A 24,746-nucleotide genomic window follows, 5' to 3' on the forward strand; every position below is an offset into this window, starting at 1 on the left:
ATAATTCATAACCATTTCTCTTGTCATATGACGTATACATCAGCGTATACAATATTTATAATTTCCGAACTTTTGTAATTATTCAGATTTGTGATGTAGCATCCTGTTTTTTTGTTTGTATTATAAGGTAGAAGTTAATGCATTGAGTCTTAGTTATGAGTTTTTAATCAAAAGTGAACCCCTGATACCAACCTACTCTTTCGTATTACGAAAAGATGAAATCAAATTTAAAAACATCCTAGTTTTTGGTAAAAACAAATAAAACGGAAATCAATGCCATGTCAATAAATCTTTTCTTCAAGCTTTAAAAAAAAAAAAGGTGTAACAATGCCTTTTTTAACAACCAAGTGCAGCATACTTACCAATTGAGAAAAAAATCAATCGGTTTGAAACGATCGACAACTTGTGAAGAACAATGGCAGAAAATAAACCAATACCTCTTCAATTATTTAAAAATATTGAATTTAAATAGCAAGACATATGATTCCTTTCGAATTTATTCAAACATGTTGTTGTATAAGTTTATTTCGAAATGTCCCAATGATTAAAATACTAACACGATAAAAAGATTCGTGAATCTTAATATCATTATTATGTGTTTTACAATTGTTCACGTTTTACGACAACAAAGCGGAAACACTTCATTCTGAACCCTCTCATAGGCAAGATAAGCAGACTACATCAAGAGCGGTTCGAAAGGAACAAATTTAAAGCTAAGAATAAAATATTTATTAAATGAATCATTCCTTTTAAGTTCACACATTTAAACAAGAAAAGGAAATTGGCAATTACGTTATACATACTGTATTTTGAAACTTGTTCAATCTTATTAGATACTACAGAGAATATTATTTATGTGTATAATATTCTAATGTAATTAAAAAGCTATTTTTAGTGGTTTTGAATTTTCCAAAAAATATATTCGATATAAATTAATCATGACTTATATTTTCAATCTATGAGTGTGATTGTCCTTCTGGTATCTTTCGTCTCTCTTTAATAGATTTCTTTTAAGTATTATGGTGTGTTAGGATTTCTGTGACTATAAAATACTGAACATTTAATGCATAAAGGCCAAACTGTGTACGTTTTTACCGATGATAACCTAGAGTCAACATGCCACATTTATTCTCAAATAAATATTGCGGCATAACTCCACCATAAAATGTATTTTATTACAAAATGGGACACACCCAAACATTAGTTGGAATAAAAATATATGTCTCACATGATTATTATGAACGGTAAATGGAATATAAACAATCAAATGAAAAAAAAGAAAAAAAAAAGAATAAATGCGTTTGAAAATGTTTATCCGATAACAAAAATCTATTAAAAAAGGAAAATAACAACTGTGCCAATCTCCAACGGAAAATTAAATCAAATAGGCCTTATAAAAATAGCAACATTTCAAGCTCAAACACATCAGACGAATTGAAAACAACTATCAGAATCCTGACTTAGTGAAGACATTTTCTAATGTAGAAAACGCCAGTTACAAAATCCATATTAAAAAGTTTGAATTTGTACATTTATACAGCAAATTGAAAAAAAACTTTCCTTAATGTCGTTGTTTGAAAGATGTATAGAAATATTCATCCTCGATAAACTGAGTTATCAGACTTTGACTACATAAACGATATGATACATTTTGAATTTTCGTCAGTATTATAAATATTCAGGTCCATATTATACTGTGTCATTATTCAAAAGTTATAAAAAGAAAACTTTAACACCATTTCTGTTATATATATTTTGTTAATTTCTTATATGAATTTGCACCAATATCATATATTATTGTAAATAAAAGTTCGATAAAATAGTTTTTCTTAAAATGTTGATTTGATCAAACATTACAATTTACTGTCAGTGTTTGTGATATTACTTTTCTGTAAATAATCAAACAGTAAAATAACAAACATACCGACCTCCGAGAAAGGTTCTAAACGGAAAGTCCTTACGCAAATGGCTAAATCAAAAGCACAAACAAATAAAACGAATGAATAACAGCTGTCATAATTCTGAATGGGTACAGAATTTTTTATATATAGAAATTGGTGGATTTAACTTTGATTTATAGCGAGCTAAACCTATCACTTGTATGACTGTCGCATAAAATTTCATCATATTCATAATGTTGTGGGAACAAAACAAACAGACATAGTAAGTAAAAATTTCAAAAATACGTTTACAACAGTCAACATTGAGTTATAACTCTTTTCTTCACGTTATATCTTTCAAATTTATCAAAACAAGTCTATTCACTTGGAATCATCATATGTATCACCCACTTATAATTTTAATATTGTTTCTTGGAATCTTGTCAAATAATAAAAAGCCTGCTGCCCTCTCTATCGATTCTAGAGGTACCAGATATTTCTTCAATTTAACATCTTTTGGTAACGGTTGGTTCGGCATAACAAAAGGCATAAGTTCAAACTGTCCTTGATTGTTTTCTATCAACAAAACCTTGAAAAAATGTGTTGGAACGGCTACGTTATTTTTACCAATAACTTCATACTTTACATACACTTTGCCATCATTTTCACGTCTGCAAAAATAAAATGACATATATAAGTGATTTTCTGAATTTGAATAACTATCCAATTGCATGTCAACACCCTACCAAATGAAAGGACCCCAAGTCAATATCTTCTGGTTTTCTTTTATTTTTTGGGAAGGGGGCTGGATGATTTTTTTCACTGTCCGAATTCTCTATGTAGCCGAACTATTGAACTAGCTTGCAAATACTGAGTTAGAAAACGGCAAGTGACAGGTACGTTCGACTGCAATCTAAAATGACTAGGATTGTCAGTGTTCTTGACGAAGGTCTGTAGTCCTTTCCGGGCAATCCGGCTTCCTCCATTAAAAGACTGACCGCCACGAAATGACACAATAGTGCTAAACAAAGGCAACTGTAGTAAACCGCTGTTTTCAAAAGTCACAAAAGTGGCGTAAACACCAATCAATCAATCTGTTTATGTTGCTGTGATGCTTTCCTTTTGTATGATCATGTATACTTAACGTCTTTTTCTTATTTCTATAAACTTTCAGCAAAACTTGTATATTTATAGTGTATGGTTGTGTTTGTGTTCTGCTGTATTGACTTTGTAAATTTAACGAATGAAGATCTTAAGACAGAAAAAGTAGTAGATCCCTACTATTTTTTTCTTTAAAGTCTATCTTTGTCAACTACGTAAACACATGAAACAATTTGAGCCAAAATTCCTCTCCGTTCTGTTCAATTTGTGCGTATGAAGATCTCCGTGACGGAAAAGTGAAAAGTCTCTACTGGTTTTTACTTGGGTTAGTTTTATTATCTAAATGAACACATTAAAAGATTGAGAAGAACCAACAAATTCATTACAAAACTCCACTCTGCACATATGTCACTTTTATGTATTATGGTAAACTAAACCAAAATCATTTGAACGTAGAAATACATGTATTGTTATTTGGATGAAGAGTTGTCTTATTGGCACTCACACCACATCTTCCTATATCTATGTTATCATACACAACGACATTGAACAAACACTTTTAGCCGAGTATCGCCGAAATCGAGGATAAAAAAACATACCCACCCATTTGTTTTGTTTTTTATTTATGCATCATTTAGGAAAGTTTAATTTCAAGACTTAATCAGATTTTACTTGTCCAGCTCTATGTAGGCATACGAAAAAGATGTACTCCTAAGAAACGAATAAAACACATAATGACATTTCGTTATTGTAATTCAAACGAAACAATTATGTTGCAAACCAGGGTCTTTTCGGGGCTGTTTAAAGCTGACTATGAGGTATGGGCTTTGCTTATTGTTGAAGGCCATACGATGACCTATAGTTGTTAACTTCTGATTCATTGTGGTCTCTTGTGGAGACGTTTGTCTCATTGGCAATCATACCACATCTTCCTTTTTTTTTTTATATCTATTGACTATTGGCTTTTTTTATATAGTTTTCGGGAAAAGTATAAGTTTTCAGTATAGATATTATGATTGTGTTCATATGTTCTAAATTTTCATTACAGACTGCTTGCTGCTACTTTGTGTGAATGATAATTTAACTTCTACAGCTATCTAAAATAGACATGTGTAGAAAATTACAACGGCAATGATCGACCATTTCCCATCTTAATTTTATAACTGGGTACATATAAAGAGTTGACAAAAGGCAACCGAAACTCTTTTCATCCAATTTCTAAAAGTTAAAAGGTATAACCTAGACAAAGGAAGGATTAAATTACCAATATGTGTTTTTTTTCTTCCGATATCATTTGATATTTAGAAATGTGTACTTTATATAAAAATAACAAATCATAAAAAAGGGGGTTTTAAAAAAAACGTATTGCATATTACCTTGGGAGATAGAGAGGTCCTGTACAACAATACACATTTCTGCTTTGTCTGGCTTTCGCTCGGACATACTTTTCCAAATCATTCCAGGCATCTCTATTGAACCCCTCTCCTACCTATTTGAAAAAAGTTGACAAAATTAATGAAAATTAATTAGAAGGAAAATTCATGTACAACAACATACATTGTGCTAGAATTTGACAAAGCAAAAAAAATGCAACTCACTTTTACTATTTTTTGGTATGATTTTAGCATTTAGTTCTTAGCTAAGTTTCAGTATATGACCTGGCTGCGACTTTAAATCCCGATTTCTATAATCATGACAATACACACTTTCTATATAGATAAAAAAAAAATGGTGTTTCATGAGAAGGCAACAGTCGCTTTTGGATTTAAAAAAAAGGGTATGTCATGAGAAGGCAACAGTCGATTTTGGAGGGAAAAAAATGGTGTTTCACGAGAAGGCAACAGTCGATTTTGGATAAAAACTGGTGTGTCATGAGAAATCAACAGTCGATTTTGGATAAAAATACATGTTTCACGAGAAGGCAATAGTCGATTTACACTATACTGTCATATAAAAAAGAAGATGTGGTATGATTGCCAATGAGACAACTATCCACAAAAAAACAAAATGAAACAAACATTAACAACTATAAGTCACCGTGGCGTACGGAATTCAACAATGAGCAAAGCCCATACTGCATAGTCAGCTATAAAAGGCCCCGATAAGACAATGTAAAACAATAGACCACTTTCGAGTTCATCCGTCACCGGAAAAAACTCGTCAATTATACGCGCCTTTATCATCGTCATTTGTGCGTTTAGGGGCGTCGTCACTTCCTTCCAAATAGTGCAGGGATACAGGCGAGCCCCTCTATCTGGTAAATGACGTCATAAAGGCGTGTATAATTGACGAGTTTTTGCCGGTGACGGATGAACTCGAAAGTGGTCTATTCAAACGAGAAAACTAACGACCTTATTTATGTAATAAAATGAACGAAAAACAAATATGTAACACATAAACAAACGACAACCACTGAATTACAGGCTCCTAATTTGGGACAGGCACATACATAAATAATGTTACGGGTTAAAAATGTTAGCGGGATCCCAACCCTCCCCCATAACCTGGGACAGTGTTATATCAGTACAACATAAGAACGAACAATCAAAATCAGTTGAAAAAGGCTTAACTCATCTGATAGACAAAACATACAAGTGGAAGTGGACGTGGCCGGGTACTTAAGGTGTCATACCACCAATTAAAAGTCCCTATCTGTTCAACCAAATTTTACAATTTTCACAGCTTTCTAAATATTTTACCTTAAGTTTAACTTCGTAGAAACCAGGTATATCCTGAATCGCACATGTATCAGCTTTCTACATGCCAATTTTCAACAGGTGTTTAAAATCATATAAAAAAGAAAAGGTCTTCCGAATAGAAGTACCGCTAAAAATAACCCCTGGTTTTCTGGAAATCTTAAATTAGTATACTATGGAGTGCATTAATCCTCAATTTTGAATGCAAACTCATAAACAAGTAAATTTTAGCTCAAAATGGTCTTAACATATTTCTCTTTCACCAAAAGTTTCATTTCTGCCAATTTGTTGGTTAGTTTAAGTAAACAATGACATCAAATGCACTATTTTTTGTCCGAGTAGGCCTACTTTCACATACGTTCTAAATTTGAGGGAGTAATTGGTGGTATGACACCTTAAGCATATATAGTTCCGTAAAGGAATTAGCTTTAATTTTATAACTCTGGCAAAAGTTAGTCAGAGATGAATTATATTAAAACTAAACTGTAAAGTACCTGGAATACTTTATTTTCATTTGCATTTCCAGAGCAAATAGCGTGTCCTTGTAGTTTTATAGCCATTCGCGGCATACCTATCACCCATCAGTTTTCATTTGCCAAAAAACATCAAAAACGTTATCAAATCCTTTAGAAATATCAATAAATTATAGTTTTTTGTTTACTTCCAACCCACAGGCACTTGTCTCAGAAAAAAAATCACCTCTATACCTTAATATAACACAAGGTACTTAACTAATTTTTTTGAAAAATGACACCCAGTCCCGAATTCACGTTATTTTTTTATTTCTCGGTTGTCAAACCTACTTAAACTTTATATGCCGTAAATCTAAATTGATTTATCTACACAATGGTGTATGACACGGCTATCATTGTTGTCGGGATCATTAGTAGCAGGCCTCACAAGTCGGTCAACGGGATGTTTCTTTGCCTTCGTCTAATTTTTTGGCAACACCCAGTCCGCATGTAATTTTATACTTGTTTCTCATTGGTCAATCGTCTGGCTAAAAATAAAAGTGGGAAATTTTGGTCAATTTATAACTCTACATTAGTGTCGTTGTGTACAGAGTCGTGTACACGCGTGTTTCATAACAAAATGAATGTTAAACAGCTAATAGCATTAAATGAGGTAAAAAATGGTCATAACCTTTTGGTTTTGGGGTAAAGTGGAACGGGGAAGAGCCATTTGGTCGCAGTCACAGGAGCAACAGGAGTGGCTTCCTTGAATATAGGTGGGATTACTGTCAATTCCTGGTCCGGTATAGCAGATGGTCATTATTCTAACGACAAACTATTACAAAAGTTGACTATTGATGAACATTTTCAAAAATACAAATTGAACATCAAGCAAACAGATGTTTTAATTCTACACTGCTACTTTTGCATAGGTACTTTTTCTGTACAAAAAGTCTGTGGTACTGGAAAATTACTTTTAAAATATAGTACTTTTTTAGTACTTTAAATTTATTGTAATATTTAGGTACCTGTTTTTTACAGTACTTGATTTGTACTTAAAATTTAAGTACATATCAAGCACTTTAAAATAAAGGTACAAAATGAGTACCTAATATTTGAGGTACACATTTAGTACTACACAATTAAAGTACAAATTGAGTACTTAAAATTTGAAGTACAAATCAAGTACTGTAAATATTACAATAAATTTAAAGTACTAAAAAAGTACTATATTTTAAAAGTAATTTTCCAGTACTACAGATTTTTTGTACAGAAAAAGTACCTATGCAAAATTAGCAGTTTAGATGAAATATCAATGCTTTCTGCAAAAATGTTTAATCAGATTGAATTTATATGTAGAAATATCAGCGATAGTGATCTTTATTTTGGAGGTATACAAATAATTGGGTCAGGAGATTTTTTTCAGCTCCCCCCAGTTCCAGATTTACTTAACAGAGACCCTGGAGAATTCTGTTTTAAGTCTGATGTTTTTAAAAATGTATTTAGACATAAATTTGGTGCAATTATCCTCAATTGATCAGTTACATCTGTTTTTTGCTGGGTTGCTGGATTAACATTTTCCTTGTCAGAGTTTTTTTTATCTTTGACTGATCATATTTTTTATGACGCTTGTGCTCCGAACATTTAATACAAGTATGAGATTGAGAATTTATTTGGACAGTTCTCAAACAATCTACATGTCTTATTACAGTCTTAGACTTGGTGTCTGTTAAGCAGATTTCTTTAACACACAGTTTGCTCGAAGAAAATATATCAGAATCATTTGTTTCAAGAGTAGCACCATAACATAAACCAACTGTTCTTAAACTTTTAAATAGACCCTTTAACGATTTTAGAGTGAATGTGATACTTTTGCCAATGAAAAAGTCAGAAAGATTTATGGCTTTCCCAGCCACAAAAAGCCCAATTAGTCTATCACTTCCTATTTTCAACTTCATAAGAACTGAATTTCCATTGAATTTTTCAATAGAAAGATATCCTAACGTTAGTGTAGTGGTTGTATTTTCTAAAACATTCCATTGCTGGGGAACATATTTGTTAATATCTGCAAATCTGATATTTTCACTAGGCTGTAAATCAAATTGGAAAAAATGGAAAAATAGCTTTAAGCAATTTGAATATGCAGTTCTGATTGCAAATTTCCTTTACATTTGGGATATCACTGGATGCTTTGCTGTATATGCTCTCTATGGATATGTTGGGACTTCTCAGTAGTTTATTTTCATCAATATCCAGATTTTCAGATAGCCTACAAAATGTTTGTTATTTGTAAAAGACAAGGCTAAAATATGTCTTGGTTAAATATAACCTCAGAATAGGTGTTACATATTACATGCATAGTCAGGAAAAATTGAAATGAATGGTTTTCCATGAAATTTTATTAAAGGGAACATGTCAGGCTCTGATAACTAGTTGACTGTTTTAAAACCCGGTTCAAATATTTCATGCAAATTCAAGACAAGAGATTGGTTATAACACAAAGGTTATAATTCAGTTAATATAATGAGGCTCTAATGGAATTTGTAGCAGTGGAAATTGCATCAGATATCATATGCCCCACAAAGCAAAAACATCATGCAACCAAATGTCAAGGATGGAATTATAGATCATTGTATCAGTGCCACTGTTGGACCACATCCATAGTTATATGTCCACTTGATTTGAAGGCAGCTGCTAGAGAGTGGCATCAATTGCAATTATACCATATCCCCTTAATTTGTGGGATTAGAATGTATATAGAATATAACCATACTCATTTGATTTTCCAGCTCCAAGGGGTTGTGCAAGTTTAGGATTTTAAAAATGTCAATTACCATTCAAATAAGAATTGACATATGTTTTTGTTTTGTTTTCCCTACTCAAAATGATATTAAAGTGTTAATAAAAATATACAAACCATGAACAAATAGCATTATTAGCTAAATACATCTTTTCATTCAGTTCCATACTTCAAAATTTCCCGCTTTTAAAACCCTTTGGAGTTATCTCAATATCTTATGTAAAATCCAGAGAGAGTCTGAATGATATCAATAAAATGGGAAAATCTGAGTTCTAAAATTAGAAACTCCTGACACATTTGACAGACCTAAAAAAACACTTATTTGGGTTTGTTTCACATAATCTGTAAAGAATTTACAATAAAGATAATAATTGATAGTCAGAGGGAAGCTGACAGTTTTTATTTTAATATTTTTTATAATAATTCAATCACTGCGGGCTGGGTGTTGCCAAAAAATTAGACGAAGGCAAAGAAACATCCCGTTGACCGACTTGTGAGGCCTGCTACTAATGATCCCGACAACAATGATAGCCGTGTCATACACCATTGTGTAGATAAATCAATTTAGATTTACGGCATATAAAGTTTAAGTAGGTTTGACAACCGAGAAATAAAAAAATAACGTGAATTCGGGACTGGGTGTCATTTTTCAAAAAAATTAGTTAAGTACCTTGTGTTATATTAAGGTATAGAGGTGATTTTTTTTCTGAGACAAGTGCCTGTGTTCCAACCTTCCTATATATAAAAAATACATTGGGTGTTACCTTACATTTGTGTTTACGTGTGTTACTTGTAAATTAATAGAATTTAAGTCCTGTACTTAAATTCAGTTATCACGGTGCGCTGTACTATTACATTGGTTGGTTATTAGTGAGTTTAAGAAAACTCAAATTTCATTGGTGGTTAGTGAACCATACAATTTGACGTCACGATCCTTTTTTAATTCGGGTCCAACAGGAGAGGCTGCTTTTAAAATAACTTGTTTTTATCAGAGGAAAATTTTATTCAAAATCCCTCCCTCCTCCCAAAATGTATATTTATTGTAAATACAATGTATTAGAATAAGATACTGCCTGTGTTGTAATTTATAATTTCAGGTGATGTTTCAGTCGTCAATTGTTTGAACACCTACTTGTATATGTATTTGGCCATTTGGACAGACAGGACCTGAGAAGAAGTCTATTGAAGTTATCAAACCTTCCAACAAAGACTTTGAATTTATTAGGCCTGTGATTTGCATAATTCTCTGCATCAAAAAACATTTTGTTTTATGAATAGGATCATTTACTACAGATCTAGATGAACAATGTAAGGGTTTCGATCCATCACCTGTGTTCCCACGGTGATTTCCAAATTGTTTTAATCCTATCTTCAGTTACCATTATCTGTGGTAGTAATTTATATATATATATCACAGGCACTTGTCTCAGAAAAAAAATCACCTCTATACCTTAATATAACACAAGGTACTTAACTAATTTTTTTGAAAAATGACACCCAGTCCCGAATTCACGTTATTTTTTTATTTCTCGGTTGTCAAACCTACTTAAACTTTATATGCCGTAAATCTAAATTGATTTATCTACACAATGGTGTATGACACGGCTATCATTGTTGTCGGGATCATTAGTAGCAGGCCTCACAAGTCGGTCAACGGGATGTTTCTTTGCCTTCGTCTAATTTTTTGGCAACACCCAGCCCGCAGTGATTGAATTATTATAAAAAATATTAAAATAAAAACTGTCAGCTTCCCTCTGACTATCAATTATTATCTTTATTGTAAATTCTTTACAGATTATGTGAAACAAACCCAAATAAGTGTTTTTTTAGGTCTGTCAAATGTGTCAGGAGTTTCTAATTTTAGAACTCAGATTTTCCCATTTTATTGATATCATTCAGACTCTCTCTGGATTTTACATAAGATATTGAGATAACTCCAAAGGGTTTTAAAAGCGGGAAATTTTGAAGTATGGAACTGAATGAAAAGATGTATTTAGCTAATAATGCTATTTGTTCATGGTTTGTATATTTTTATTAACACTTTAATATCATTTTGAGTAGGGAAAACAAAACAAAAACATATGTCAATTCTTATTTGAATGGTAATTGACATTTTTAAAATCCTAAACTTGCACAACCCCTTGGAGCTGGAAAATCAAATGAGTATGGTTATATTCTATATACATTCTAATCCCACAAATTAAGGGGATATGGTATAATTGCAATTGATGCCACTCTCTAGCAGCTGCCTTCAAATCAAGTGGACATATAACTATGGATGTGGTCCAACAGTGGCACTGATACAATGATCTATAATTCCATCCTTGACATTTGGTTGCATGATGTTTTTGCTTTGTGGGGCATATGATATCTGATGCAATTTCCACTGCTACAAATTCCATTAGAGCCTCATTATATTAACTGAATTATAACCTTTGTGTTATAACCAATCTCTTGTCTTGAATTTGCATGAAATATTTGAACCGGGTTTTAAAACAGTCAACTAGTTATCAGAGCCTGACATGTTCCCTTTAATAAAATTTCATGGAAAACCATTCATTTCAATTTTTCCTGACTATGCATGTAATATGTAACACCTATTCTGAGGTTATATTTAACCAAGACATATTTTAGCCTTGTCTTTTACAAATAACAAACATTTTGTAGGCTATCTGAAAATCTGGATATTGATGAAAATAAACTACTGAGAAGTCCCAACATATCCATAGAGAGCATATACAGCAAAGCATCCAGTGATATCCCAAATGTAAAGGAAATTTGCAATCAGAACTGCATATTCAAATTGCTTAAAGCTATTTTTCCATTTTTTCCAATTTGATTTACAGCCTAGTGAAAATATCAGATTTGCAGATATTAACAAATATGTTCCCCAGCAATGGAATGTTTTAGAAAATACAACCACTACACTAACGTTAGGATATCTTTCTATTGAAAAATTCAATGGAAATTCAGTTCTTATGAAGTTGAAAATAGGAAGTGATAGACTAATTGGGCTTTTTGTGGCTGGGAAAGCCATAAATCTTTCTGACTTTTTCATTGGCAAAAGTATCACATTCACTCTAAAATCGTTAAAGGGTCTATTTAAAAGTTTAAGAACAGTTGGTTTATGTTATGGTGCTACTCTTGAAACAAATGATTCTGATATATTTTCTTCGAGCAAACTGTGTGTTAAAGAAATCTGCTTAACAGACACCAAGTCTAAGACTGTAATAAGACATGTAGAGTGTTTGAGAACTGTCCAAATAAATTCTCAATCTCATACTTGTATTAAATGTTCGGAGCACAAGCGTCATAAAAAATATGATCAGTCAAAGATAAAAAAAACTCTGACAAGGAAAATGTTAATCCAGCAACCCAGCAAAAAACAGATGTAACTGATCAATTGAGGATAATTGCACCAAATTTATGTCTAAATACATTTTTAAAAACATCAGACTTAAAACAGAATTCTCCAGGGTCTCTGTTAAGTAAATCTGGAACTGGGGGGAGCTGAAAAAAATCTCCTGACCCAATTATTTGTATACCTCCAAAATAAAGATCACTATCGCTGATATTTCTACATATAAATTCAATCTGATTAAACATTTTTGCAGAAAGCATTGATATTTCATCTACACTGCTAATTTTGCATAGGTACTTTTTCTGTACAAAAAATCTGTAGTACTGGAAAATTACTTTTAAAATATAGTACTTTTTTAGTACTTTAAATTTATTGTAATATTTACAGTACTTGATTTGTACTTCAAATTTTAAGTACTCAATTTGTACTTTAATTGTGTAGTACTAAATGTGTACCTCAAATATTAGGTACTCATTTTGTACCTTTATTTTAAAGTGCTTGATATGTACTTAAATTTTAAGTACAAATCAAGTACTGTAAAAAACAGGTACCTAAATATTACAATAAATTTAAAGTACTAAAAAAGTACTATATTTTAAAAGTAATTTTCCAGTACCACAGACTTTTTGTACAGAAAAAGTACCTATGCAAAAGTAGCAGTGTAGAATTAAAACATCTGTTTGCTTGATGTTCAATTTGTATTTTTGAAAATGTTCATCAATAGTCAACTTTTGTAATAGTTTGTCGTTAGAATAATGACCATCTGCTATACCGGACCAGGAATTGACAGTAATCCCACCTATATTCAAGGAAGCCACTCCTGTTGCTCCTGTGACTGCGACCAAATGGCTCTTCCCCGTTCCACTTTACCCCAAAACCAAAAGGTTATGACCATTTTTTACCTCATTTAATGCTATTAGCTGTTTAACATTCATTTTGTTATGAAACACGCGTGTACACGACTCTGTACACAACGACACTAATGTAGAGTTATAAATTGACCAAAATTTCCCACTTTTATTTTTAGCCAGACGATTGACCAATGAGAAACAAGTATAAAATTACATGCGGACTGGGTGTTGCCAAAAAATTAGACGAAGGCAAAGAAACATCCCGTTGACCGACTTGTGAGGCCTGCTACTAATGATCCCGACAACAATGATAGCCGTGTCATACACCATTGTGTAGATAAATCAATTTAGATTTACGGCATATAAAGTTTAAGTAGGTTTGACAACCGAGAAATAAAAAAATAACGTGAATTCGGGACTGGGTGTCATTTTTCAAAAAAATTAGTTAAGTACCTTGTGTTATATTAAGGTATAGAGGTGATTTTTTTTCTGAGACAAGTGCCTGTGATATATATTATATATGACAGTACGGTTGCCATAATCAGCAATATGCGGGTAACCTCATTTTTCAGTTATATACAACATGTATAAATTATGAGAATAATAATATTAAAGGCTGTGGCCAAATACTGCCAATTTGTTGTTTGGTCTTACTAAGCATCTGGGATAACAGATACCAATCCGTTTTATTTGGTAATTCAGTGAACAATATTAGAATGTACAAAAACTGATGTAGGACGGCATGATTGTATATAAGCAGGTTGAATAGTTAAGTAACTGTGATTATTATTTTAGTTACTAGTATTAAAGATTATTAATTGGGGTTCATTAAAATTTGACTAAAATACAAAATTATTGTAAGTAAAACAAACACGAAATATTATCGTCATAATTAATTGTTTTACAAATGTAGTTTCAGATTATAACTGATATAGCTTATGTTGGAGATGATAGGTCGTTTTTGGCTGCAGGTTTTCATTGATGTGATTCGAAATTTCTTAAAACAAAATGTTTTAGAACCAAGCGAATTTACAAAATAGCTGTTTAATTCCATTAAAAAAATGGGGGGGGGGGGGGGGGGGGGATATATACAATATTGAGTTTTCTAATAAAATAATTCCTGTATATGTAACAGTAAATTTGGTCCGGTAGGAAAATTTGTCCGCCGGACATTTTCCCCTAGGTAATCAAGTCCATGGCCATAATTTTACTAGGAAAATAAGTCCTAGGACAAATTCTCCTAGGAAAATAAGTCCATAGCTAGTAAAATAAGTCTGGCATTTATTTTCCTAGGAAAATTTGTCCTAATACATGTTTTTTCTAGTAAAATTATGATCATGGACTTGTTTACCTAGAAAAAATGTCTGTTAGCAAATTACATTCTGGAAGCAAAAGAAAATGAACACTTTTTACCGGATAAATGGATAAGTACAATGCAATAGATTAACATAAACAGTAAATCATGACTGGTGATTTAAACATTGGTTATCTTAAAAACAAAAATCTCTACTAGAAACAATTAAATGATGAAAACTATTGAATAAACAACCCCATCTTAGTTAAGAATTGAAAGTTTTGATAATAATTTCCAATTAACATAAAGAAAGTGGACCAAATTTCCTAGGAAAATTAGTCTTAGGAATTATTTTATTTTAAATCTAAATACATAACTCTTTAACAATATCAAAACAACACTTAAAAATAACAAACATGGACGTTTCTACCTAGGAATAATAAGAACATGGACATGATTTCCTAGAAATATTAGTCTGGGTATTTTTTTCTTTCTTCATATTATCAATACACAATTCTAAAACAATATTAAAACAACACAAGCCATGTTAATTAACCTTTAAACATAATTGATATGGGTGTCTTTAATCTTTATCCAGGAATAATAATGACATTAACATGATTTCCTAGGAAAATTAGTCTGGGGACATAAATTTAAAAAATATTAATACATAACTCTAAAACAATATTAAAACCATTTATGTAAATAAACCTTTGAAATACAATGATATGGATGTTTTTATCTAGGAATAATTATAACATGGACATGATTTCCTAGGAACATTTGTCTGGGTACATATTTTTTTTCATATATATTATTACATAACTCTTTAACAAAATCAAATATGAAAGGTACTGGAAAAAGTTAGTTTGGTTAAAAATAAGTTTTAACCTTTAATTTAAATTATAAAAACCATGGACGTTTTGCCCTATTAATATTAATACCACGGACATGATTTCCTAGGAAAGTTAGTCTGGTTACTTACATTTTATCAAAAAATAATAACTCTTAAAAAAATGTTCAATTATGTAAATGAATTATGTTTCAGATTTAAAAAAAAAAGGACATGGACATTTTTACCTAGGATTATTAATGACATGGACTTAAATTCCTAGGAAAATTAGTCTGGGGACAAAATTTACTAACATCAGACTATATTTACTAGTAAAATTTGTAACCATGGACATTTTATACTAGGAATTTGGGTCCGCCCGGACATATTTTACAAGGACAAATTTATCGCTTACATATACATGTATCATTGACAAATGAGTTGAGCTATCTTTTTCACACATAATTATATATTATAATTCGGTTAAGTTTCACCTAATTTATCTTTAACTGTTCTTTTTGTGTATTTATATCTATAATTAATTGTACATTGTTCTAAGAAAATCTGGAATTTTTTTTTTGGATATGGTAAACTGAATTTTTATTATTTTTTAAGCAAAAATTAAAATTAATAAAATATTTGGACCTGTAAAATATAGTACTACAATGTACATGCAGAACTGTACGTGTATGCTCTTATTTAAAATATATCAAGCTATGATAAATAAAGAAACCATTTTGCTTGACAATGCTTGATGACTTCCATACATGTTCAATTGCATGCAAGATACATTTTTAGTCAACCTAAAAAGCTTGCCCAGATTATTTTTTGTTGTATATTACACCTATTTTTTATTGTATATTACACCAGAACCCTTTTGTGTTTCCCAAATCCTGCCTTTATCTATGTGTGAAATGCGAAAACACTGAAACTAATATAAATACCTGTGGTGATACATTGCTGAGAGTAAAAGTCTGGTCCATAGCTTTCTGTGTGTGGCGATGGTTAGCTGCCGCTGCAAGATGTCCTCGATCATAGCCACTGTTTTTGAAGTCATTTTTTGTAGCCCGAAAGAATGTGTGGATGATGTTGTCTTCCAGGAATTCTGATTTACCTCTCTTGATGTTTTCATTCTTCATAACATGTTCTGGTTTAATGTGTTCAAATACCCATTGTGCATTCCTATTCCTTCTGTCATAAGACAGTACAAAATTGTCAAATGATCGAACTTGATCCAAACTTGGAAAGCCAAACTTCATGATTTCTGACACGCGATTTACAGGCTGTGATTGTGGAAAAGTTGCAGGCATACTTGTACTTGTAGTGGCAGGAATAGACGACGAGGCAAAAACTGACGGAACGAATAATGCTTTGGTGTCGGTCAAGTGTAACAGATGAGTTAGGTGATCTTTATTTCCCTTCTTCAGCCTTTCATATTTGGTACCAAAAAATAAACCAATTCCCATAGAAGCTCCACAAAGGCTGGCAGTTGTAATAAAACGAACACTTGACATTTCGTGAATAGTCCAATGTTAACACTGACAACGTGCTAAATAATGAACCGGATGTTTAATAAAATCTGAACTAAATAATGGTGATTAACATGCGGAAATTTTTAATTCAATTTATTTTGTATTGGACGTTCTTTCTTCAGTTATGGATTATACATTATTTTTTTAACCAAGTGTATTTTCATAGCGTATAAAATGATATCATTTATATGAAGAACATGCAAAGTATTTTCAGATGAACTGGACCACTGTTTGGTAGGTTGCTGCCCCCCAATTGGTATTTTTAAGTAAATTTTGCCGTTTTGGGTTATTATCTTGAATATTATTATAGATAGAGATAAACTGTAAACAGCAATTATATTCAGCAAAGTAAGATCTACAAATTAGTATCATGACCGAAATGGTCAGTTGACCCCTTAAGGAAGTATTGGCATTTGCCCTTTATAGTCAATTTTTAACAATTTTCATTAATTTGGTAAATTTTTGTAATTTTTTACAAAATCTTTAAACATTTCCTCTGTAACTAAAAGGCCAAGTTCATTATAGATAGAGAAAATTGTAAGTAGCAAGAATGTTCAGTAAAGTAAATTCGACAAAGACATCACCATCACCAAAACACAATTTTGTCATAAATCCATGATCTGTGTCCTTACCGTTTAATATGCATATAGACCATAGTGAGCGATACATGCTATTAATAGCCTCTAGTTTCTGATATGTTCCTACAAAACCTGATCATGTTGTCTATCATTTAACGGTTTTTATCCTGAATCAGCCTCGAGAACCTCTTTGGCGACATAGTAGGTTTAAGATTATTCGCAGATGATAGTATTATTCATAGGGAAATTAAAAAAAAACTTGACCAGATGACACATATACAGTCTGACTTAGAAGCGGCTGGCAAATTTGAGCAGGACTGGCTCATGCATTATTATCAGTGTAACTCAAAAACGCAAACCTTTAGACTTCACTTATAAATTACATAATCACTCTCTACGAAAAGTCGACTCTACAAAATATTTAGGCCTATCTCTTCAATCAAATTTAAAATGGGACAAACATATCGATAACATGACATCAAAAGCAAATCAATCATTTAAATTTATTCGTAGAAATCTTTAAAAAAAAAAAGCCTCACCAAAAGTCAAAGCTCACGCTCTCAAAAACAGCAAATTTCACAAATTGAAAAAGTTCAGAGAAGAGCAGCACGCTTCTCATGCAACCGCTTCCATAACACACGCTCAGTTACTGCAATGACGGCAGACCTAAATTGGTACCCACTTGACATTAGGTGTTTACGATACAGACATGTTGTCTTTTACAAAATTATGCATGAAGTTGTTGCAGTCCCTACAAATAACTTTTAGATCCCACTATACAATAGAACCAGACATAGCAATCCACACTCATTTAGGCAAATACAAACATCTAAAGACAGTTATAAATATCCATTTTATCCACGTACAGTTATAAATTGGAATCCCATGCCACAAAAAATAGTATCAATTACTTCATGCATATCGAACATAAAAAAAGGAGTTTATAGTACATTTAAATAAATCGTTTACTTTTTTCAAGTGATTTATTTTGTATTAATAAACTGCAGTGGTGCAGGATTACTATATTAATCGTGTATGAGGACAGTGCACGACCGGCTTCCTGCAGAGTTGTTTACATTTAAAAAAAAAACAGTTCTAAAAGTTTTTGAAATTGAAAACTGACATTCAGGTTTTTCATTATAAATTTTGGGTTTCGAGTATCACTTAAAAACACACAAACCAGAGGCAATAAGTCCAGTGTTAAGTATTTCATACATTACCAGGACAACAACATACTAATAATAAATACAATAGATAAGTTCTATAATGAGAAGCGGAAGAATATTTTCCGGAAATTTTGCATTGTACCTTAAAAAAGTTAATTTTTCCGGGAATTTGGGATTAGGCCTAAATTTGTACGGTTAGTACAAATTTACAATAATCGGGACTCGGAATTTAAAATTACTTTTTGGAAACGGTGAATTACCGCTTTTTTTTCAGGACTTCAGTATGACTCCTTCATTCCTCTTAATATGATCGTGGTTGTTTGAAATAAAAGTCGGGGAAATTCTAACTTCCACTAGATAATAAGGATTTATGAAAAGGGACAAAAATGTTACAATTCAGCATACCACCGATGGCACCTTGAGAGATTGTTACAAGGATTTGAATATGTAAAGAGTAGGGAATCTCCCTACAGGAGGTATCTGATTAAATATATCCACATTATAACATGACATTGCTGCGTATCTTTACATCCCACACAGCCGAACAGAGGCCACATTTTGACAAATAAGTTCGATAAGACGAAATTCCGTTATATGCCTCTTACTTGACTGTCAACCCTGCTAAAACTTGTTATATCGTTAATCTAAATTGATTTATCTTTACAATGGTGCATAACACGCCTACATTAAATTTTGTTGTCGGAATCATTCGTAGCAGTCATACCTAAGTATGTCAATCATAATAATTTTGCCAACCGCTGAAAAGTTGGAAAGAAACGTCTCGCAGTATATTAAGGTAAATAAGAAAAAAAATTCTGAGACAAGTGCCTGAGTTTGACAATTATAAAAATATGGGAACATAAAAACTTGAGAATAATTGCTATCTTATCTTTTTACTTACAGAACAATGATTGTGAAAGAAGATGCACGATCATTTTGTCTATGTTTCGTGCAGGCTGTACCAAAATGCACTTATTTATTTTGATTTTGCTCACTGCAGATTTAGTGTATGTTAACAGGTCAGTACATGTATGTAATATATATTCACTTTGACTTACACAAAAAGAAATAAACGACAGAATAAATTGCGTATGCACCAATAGGGAGTTATCATTGATTTAATAGTCATAAGGTTACATGAGCGGTTTTAAGTTTCAATTTATAACATTAAAATGCATCTTTTTGACCGCCTTAAATATATTTCTGGCAATTTTCTGTCTCCGAGAGAAGGAATATCTGACCATGGGAAGAGACGTGCTGAAAATCAATAAACATCGAGAATGAAAAGTGTCAGTTAGAACAATATTTTAATGGTTATCCACGTTTTCATGAATTGCCAAGAAAATTTAAATCTTTTCTGGTACATGAGCAATTGGAAAGCGTCAAGATTGTCTTATGCAATCGAAAAATTTAAACGCGTGTCTTTTAAGTGTTATCGGGGTCAGCTGTTAGGGAGCTGAGTTCAGATTTAAAAAGAAAGACTCACCAAAACCCATTTTTCTTTTAAAAATTACAAATTACTCAAAGTCAGTCAAGTATAAGAAGTAATATATGTATTTCATTTTAGCCAAACGACACAAGGGTACAATCTGAAAGCTTTGAGCGTCAAGGAGTTTTTACGGTTTGATGGCAATCATGATGGAACCATTACTTTAAGCGAATGGGAAAGTGTTCTAAGAGGAGACGATGATAATGGTAAGTCAATTAAATGCTCAGTGGAAACGGTGATGTTGGTAGGTACGGTATGTGCTCAAAAGGGACGATGGTAATGGTAGATACAGTTTATGCTCATAGGAGACGACAATGTCTGAATGTACAGAATTTTCTCACAAGAGACGATAGATGACGGTAGGTACAGCAAGTTCTCAGTAAAGACGATGACAATAGGTACGATATATGTTCAGAGGAAACGACGATGTTTTATATATGTAGTCTTTGCTCAGAGGAGACTTTTGAGATAAAGTATGTGCTCAGAGGAGACAAGGATGACGTTAGGTACAAAATTGGCTAAGTAAAGTTGACGTTGACAGAATATGCAGAAGAGATAATGAGAAGGCAAGATTTCCATTTTAGTAACTTAGACGTGATCTTTATAGCTAATTTAATAGATTTCGGTTAAAAAAAACGTTTGTGACGTAATTAATTAAATTTAGCCAACCTCTATGTTACTAATACATCTTTGTCACTGTGTGAGTTGGGGTTTTTTGTTTGTTATTGACGACTTAACTTTATTGGCAAGTACAGTTTTCAATGATAGCTTATTATTTATACACACTGTCCATCATGTAATGTATTACACATTTGTTATTCTATAAAATATTTTAAAAATAATAATATTCCGAAATAGTAAAATAATTTGAATATTTATTTCCCCGTATGTCTTATTTTCTGTATGAATATTTTCATAATTGCATGCCCTGAAAGAGATAATTTTGGTTGGATACTTGATATTATTTCTACGCCAACAAAATTGCATTTTCCCAACAGGTGACGGAATCATAACTTGCGACGAGTATGTTCGTCATTCCACATCACCACATGACATTGCTTTGGGAGTACTGAACCAATTCAATGGCGGCGATTGTAAGTTAACGCACGATGAAGGACTGGTTCCATATCACCACATGGACGGAAACGGTAAATTTTAACTTATATTTTGAGTGTAAGCCAGGTGATGCGCCTTTGACTCAGTGTTGTAGTAGGTTAAGCATTATCATCTATTAAATTTTTATTGTTAAAGTACAATAAACTTTTATTTCAATTAGTATTATTATGAAAAGGGATGAAAATCAGGATATAAATGTAAAATAAGACTTAATAAATTATATGCGCCCAGAGCATTCTTTTTGGATGATCTCCATCAGGAACGCTCAGAACCAAATATTTAAAAGCCAATGAAGTTCAGATACACGAAAAGAGAAACAAGTAACTCTAAGGTAACATTTAAAAGAAAACACACCATGGCATAAAAAGAATACGAAAAGTCCACAAAAAACTACACAGGCTACAATATCAGGCAACTCGAGCCCACCAAAGTACATATGGCAGATACTCAGATTCTTCAGACGCTCCTACTCGAATAATGACACTTGTTGTGTTGTTCATGGGAAGGTAAAGTACTGTAATAAATTCCTGTCTGATGGGTCACAATCAAAAGAATCTTTTAAAAACGTCTGTGAAATTATTAACACCAGTCATACAAATGTTAATGACTCTAACTTACTCTTCAGAGCCCCTGATGTAAAGTTTTCAATGTACTAAACATTAATCTCCTCTCAAAATAATCATTGTAGGAAAGTCTTGTATTATAGAACTACTTATAGGGAAATATTTACTTCATATTTAGGTTCTGTTAGTATGTTGTTGCATAGACATGGAAAATTCCTAATAATAGAATAACTAAAATCGTATTTCTTGACGCAAAGTTATGTGTTAGGTCATTATCAAAGCTGGAATGATCCCTCTTTATAAATTTAGATTTTTTTTTAATCTTGTTTAAATGGTGCTTTAAGAAAAGAATATACAATTTTTTTATTTATTTCAGGGGATGGGATTCTTCAAGAGATTGAGTTTATAAATTTCTACATTCAGGTAAATTTTCTTGAGAACTTTAAAACTGTTCATAGTTTTATTGCTCATTCAGCATACCAATTAATGTGTTTATATTCTATTATTTTTATAAAATTTAATAAATGTATTGTTATTTATCATTATTAACACCTTCAAAACAAAAAGACATGAATCGTCACTATGAAGTTTTATATACAGATTGAAATGGAAATAATTTTGTCCTTGTTTTGTTTGTTTTAAATCAGTCATCACCATCTTGTTGTATGTTGGATACCAATTTTGGTTGGTTTTGTTGGTATAGGTGAACCAAAGATTTGAATATTCAACGAATTACAAATTGTTCATAGGCTTGTAAATGCCGACTGTTGCCAAAAGCAGAAAATAAAAAAACATAAAAATGCGTTTTCCCTTATATCGACGAAAATTGGTACCCACTTAAATAAACAAATCAACGGTATACATGTTGTGTCGATATTTGTGTAGTGTCTTTTGATTATTTTTCGTCGTTGGGTTACGGTTTCCAAATATCTTAACACATCATATTTCTTTTTATTTCAGGTTTTGAAAAATCTTGGACTTACTGATCATGGACAAACAACAAAGAGCACTTGAATAAAAGATATTTTGATTAAACCATGTCATTGTTACATGTAATGGTCATTGGTTTTACTATCATGTCGATATTGTTAATGCTATGAAAGTTTACTACGACCTCAGGTTGACCATAAAATTTTATTTTATAATGTGATAATTATTCATGACGAGAGGGAAACAACGGGTGCCACCAATGAAGCAGAAACTACAAACCATAATGGAGAACATGAGTTTACTCGTAGTTTTGGTTGTGGTTCGTGTAGCTTATTGTAATGTTTGATTTTTTGTAGTTTTCTTTTTGGTTCTGGTGTTGTCTTCTATTATAGGACTTTTGATTTACATAATGGGTATATTTTCTCTGTCTTTTCTCAATTATACAGGTCTCACTTGAAATATCACTATCACTATCTGGTTGAAATCTAGTTGAAATCTGGTATTATTGTTTGGTGCTACATCGTGGTCCCAAGTAAATAATGACCATTTGAATTGAATTGTTAAATCGTCCATATAAATGTTTCAGTGAAATGAAAGTCAAAGTTGCTGGAAAGTGAATATTACAAGATAAACATTCGTTTGTTTCAACCAAATGAATGTATAACAAAAGATACATATGAAAAGCCTTATGCATGATTGAACCAATAAACTATATAAATAATATGAAGATGTGTACGTTTTTTTCTTTCTTTCTATTCTGTGCCATCGACTCCCCTACTGTATCTCGACTCTCTACTTATAAGACTTATAAGAATTTCAGAGTGTATAGAAACTAGCATTACACACAAAACTTACTTCAAAATATGTTATATTTATCCTTTTTTAGAAGAGAAAGGTAGCGAGGAAGTCTCAGATAACATAAATTACAATATCTGTAGTTGGCACAAACATATTAACCTTGTTAGCTTATGGTAAATAAATTCGACCAAATGTCATTTCCTACAAAAGTGTAAAAGACCGAAGTTTTACCGAAAGTGGAAATCGATTGACAAAGATTATAAAAATAACTATTAGCTGAAATATTCCGTCAGCAACGAATGCAAATTTATATTGTTGTTGAGCAATTGCAGATGCATTTAAAACATTATTAAGACGGTATAAATAATTCATTTATTATCAACTGTAAATCTTTAAAAATATGTTTGTTTCTTTCGTCATATTAAAATACTTGAAAAAAAAAAAAGGAAAAAGTAAAAGAATTAATCTACTTTGGAACAAGACATATTTTGGGATCATATTGTTAATGAGGTGAGGTGCTTATACATATACACTTATGTCATTGTCACACGTTGACCTTGACATATGATCTTCTGTGTCAGAGTAAGCTTTTAATTATTGAGACGTTTTCGTGCAGTGGATATTATTAGGCCGTAGTACATAGAGATTTCGAAATAAATCAGACTGACGTTGCTCCAATGGCGATTGTCGTGCCTTATCAATATAATGCATTTAAATTCTAATTCGTAAACTCAAACGAACATAAAATATTTATCAAATAACCACAAACTCTTACATGGGAGACGCCACTTGCAGAGACAAGCGCACATTTTATTATAAATATGAGTTTAATCACAGAATCCATTTTTAGGCAGAAACATAACAAACAAATAACTATTGTGGAAATAACGGCCACAGTTCACTTAGAATGACGAGGTCTGACATGATTACAGAATGCCGACATGCTAGTTTTAACTGACAAATCTGTGCACCATTGGTAGCAATGGATGCTCAAGTTCCTCCAGGTTAAATTCTAAAGAGAACGAGGGTTATGATCCCCAAATACGTCGGGTCTTATTCGCATCACCCCCTGGTTTCAGGGGAGTAAAGATTAACATTTTTTATATTATAAAACACTGAATACATAGGCCATACTATGTATCATTAACAGTCAAGCTCGAACTGGTACCAATTCAGAACCGGCCACTCAGGGTAGACATGAGATGGTCTCAACAGAACTTCCTGCGGTACCGCAGGAAAGTAAAAACCTAATATGATCCGACGTACAATTACGGGAAACGATCATAACCCCTTAATCTTGCCAGATC

General features: G+C 32.0%; 2 protein-coding genes across 2 annotated transcripts; one reads left to right on the forward strand and one right to left on the reverse strand.

Annotated features, from left to right (window-relative positions):
- Positions 1–12: 12 nt before the first annotated feature.
- On the reverse strand, positions 13–16,810 carry LOC134707385 (endonuclease G, mitochondrial-like). Its single transcript, XM_063567097.1, has 3 exons — positions 16,212–16,810; positions 4,358–4,470; positions 13–2,551 (listed from the first exon to the last, which is right to left on the reverse strand). Exons 1-3 carry the CDS (start codon positions 16,779–16,781, stop codon positions 2,284–2,286), a joined length of 951 nt encoding a protein of 316 aa, XP_063423167.1. The 5' UTR covers positions 16,782–16,810; the 3' UTR covers positions 13–2,283.
- A 2,398-nt stretch (positions 16,811–19,208) lies between these two features.
- On the forward strand, positions 19,209–22,746 carry LOC134707389 (uncharacterized). The gene is made up of 6 exons (XM_063567102.1): positions 19,209–19,339; positions 19,447–19,562; positions 20,111–20,238; positions 21,031–21,180; positions 22,088–22,134; positions 22,672–22,746. Exons 1-6 carry the CDS (start codon positions 19,274–19,276, stop codon positions 22,723–22,725), a joined length of 561 nt encoding a protein of 186 aa, XP_063423172.1. The 5' UTR covers positions 19,209–19,273; the 3' UTR covers positions 22,726–22,746.
- Positions 22,747–24,746: the final 2,000 nt, after the last annotated feature.

This window comes from Mytilus trossulus, chromosome 2 (assembly GCF_036588685.1).
Source record: "Mytilus trossulus isolate FHL-02 chromosome 2, PNRI_Mtr1.1.1.hap1, whole genome shotgun sequence".
Lineage (NCBI taxonomy): Eukaryota > Metazoa > Mollusca > Bivalvia > Mytilida > Mytilidae > Mytilus > Mytilus trossulus.

Excerpts from the sequence above, each read along its gene's own strand:
- LOC134707385 (XM_063567097.1), bottom strand. The coding sequence starts at position 16,781 with ATGTCAAGTGTTCGTTTTATTACAACTGCCAGCCTTTGTGGAGCTTCT. Across the intron at positions 4,471-16,211 it reads TCAGCAATGTATCACCACAG|GTAGGAGAGGGGTTCAATAG; the intron begins GTATTTATATTA and ends TTTTTCAAATAG. Across the intron at positions 2,552-4,357 it reads GGACCTCTCTATCTCCCAAG|ACGTGAAAATGATGGCAAAG; the intron begins GTAATATGCAAT and ends TTATTTTTGCAG.
- LOC134707389 (XM_063567102.1), top strand. The coding sequence starts at position 19,274 with ATGTCAATCATAATAATTTTGCCAACCGCTGAAAAGTTGGAAAGAAAC. Across the intron at positions 19,340-19,446 it reads ACGTCTCGCAGTATATTAAG|AACAATGATTGTGAAAGAAG; the intron begins GTAAATAAGAAA and ends TTTTACTTACAG. Across the intron at positions 19,563-20,110 it reads GATTTAGTGTATGTTAACAG|CCAAACGACACAAGGGTACA; the intron begins GTCAGTACATGT and ends ATTTCATTTTAG.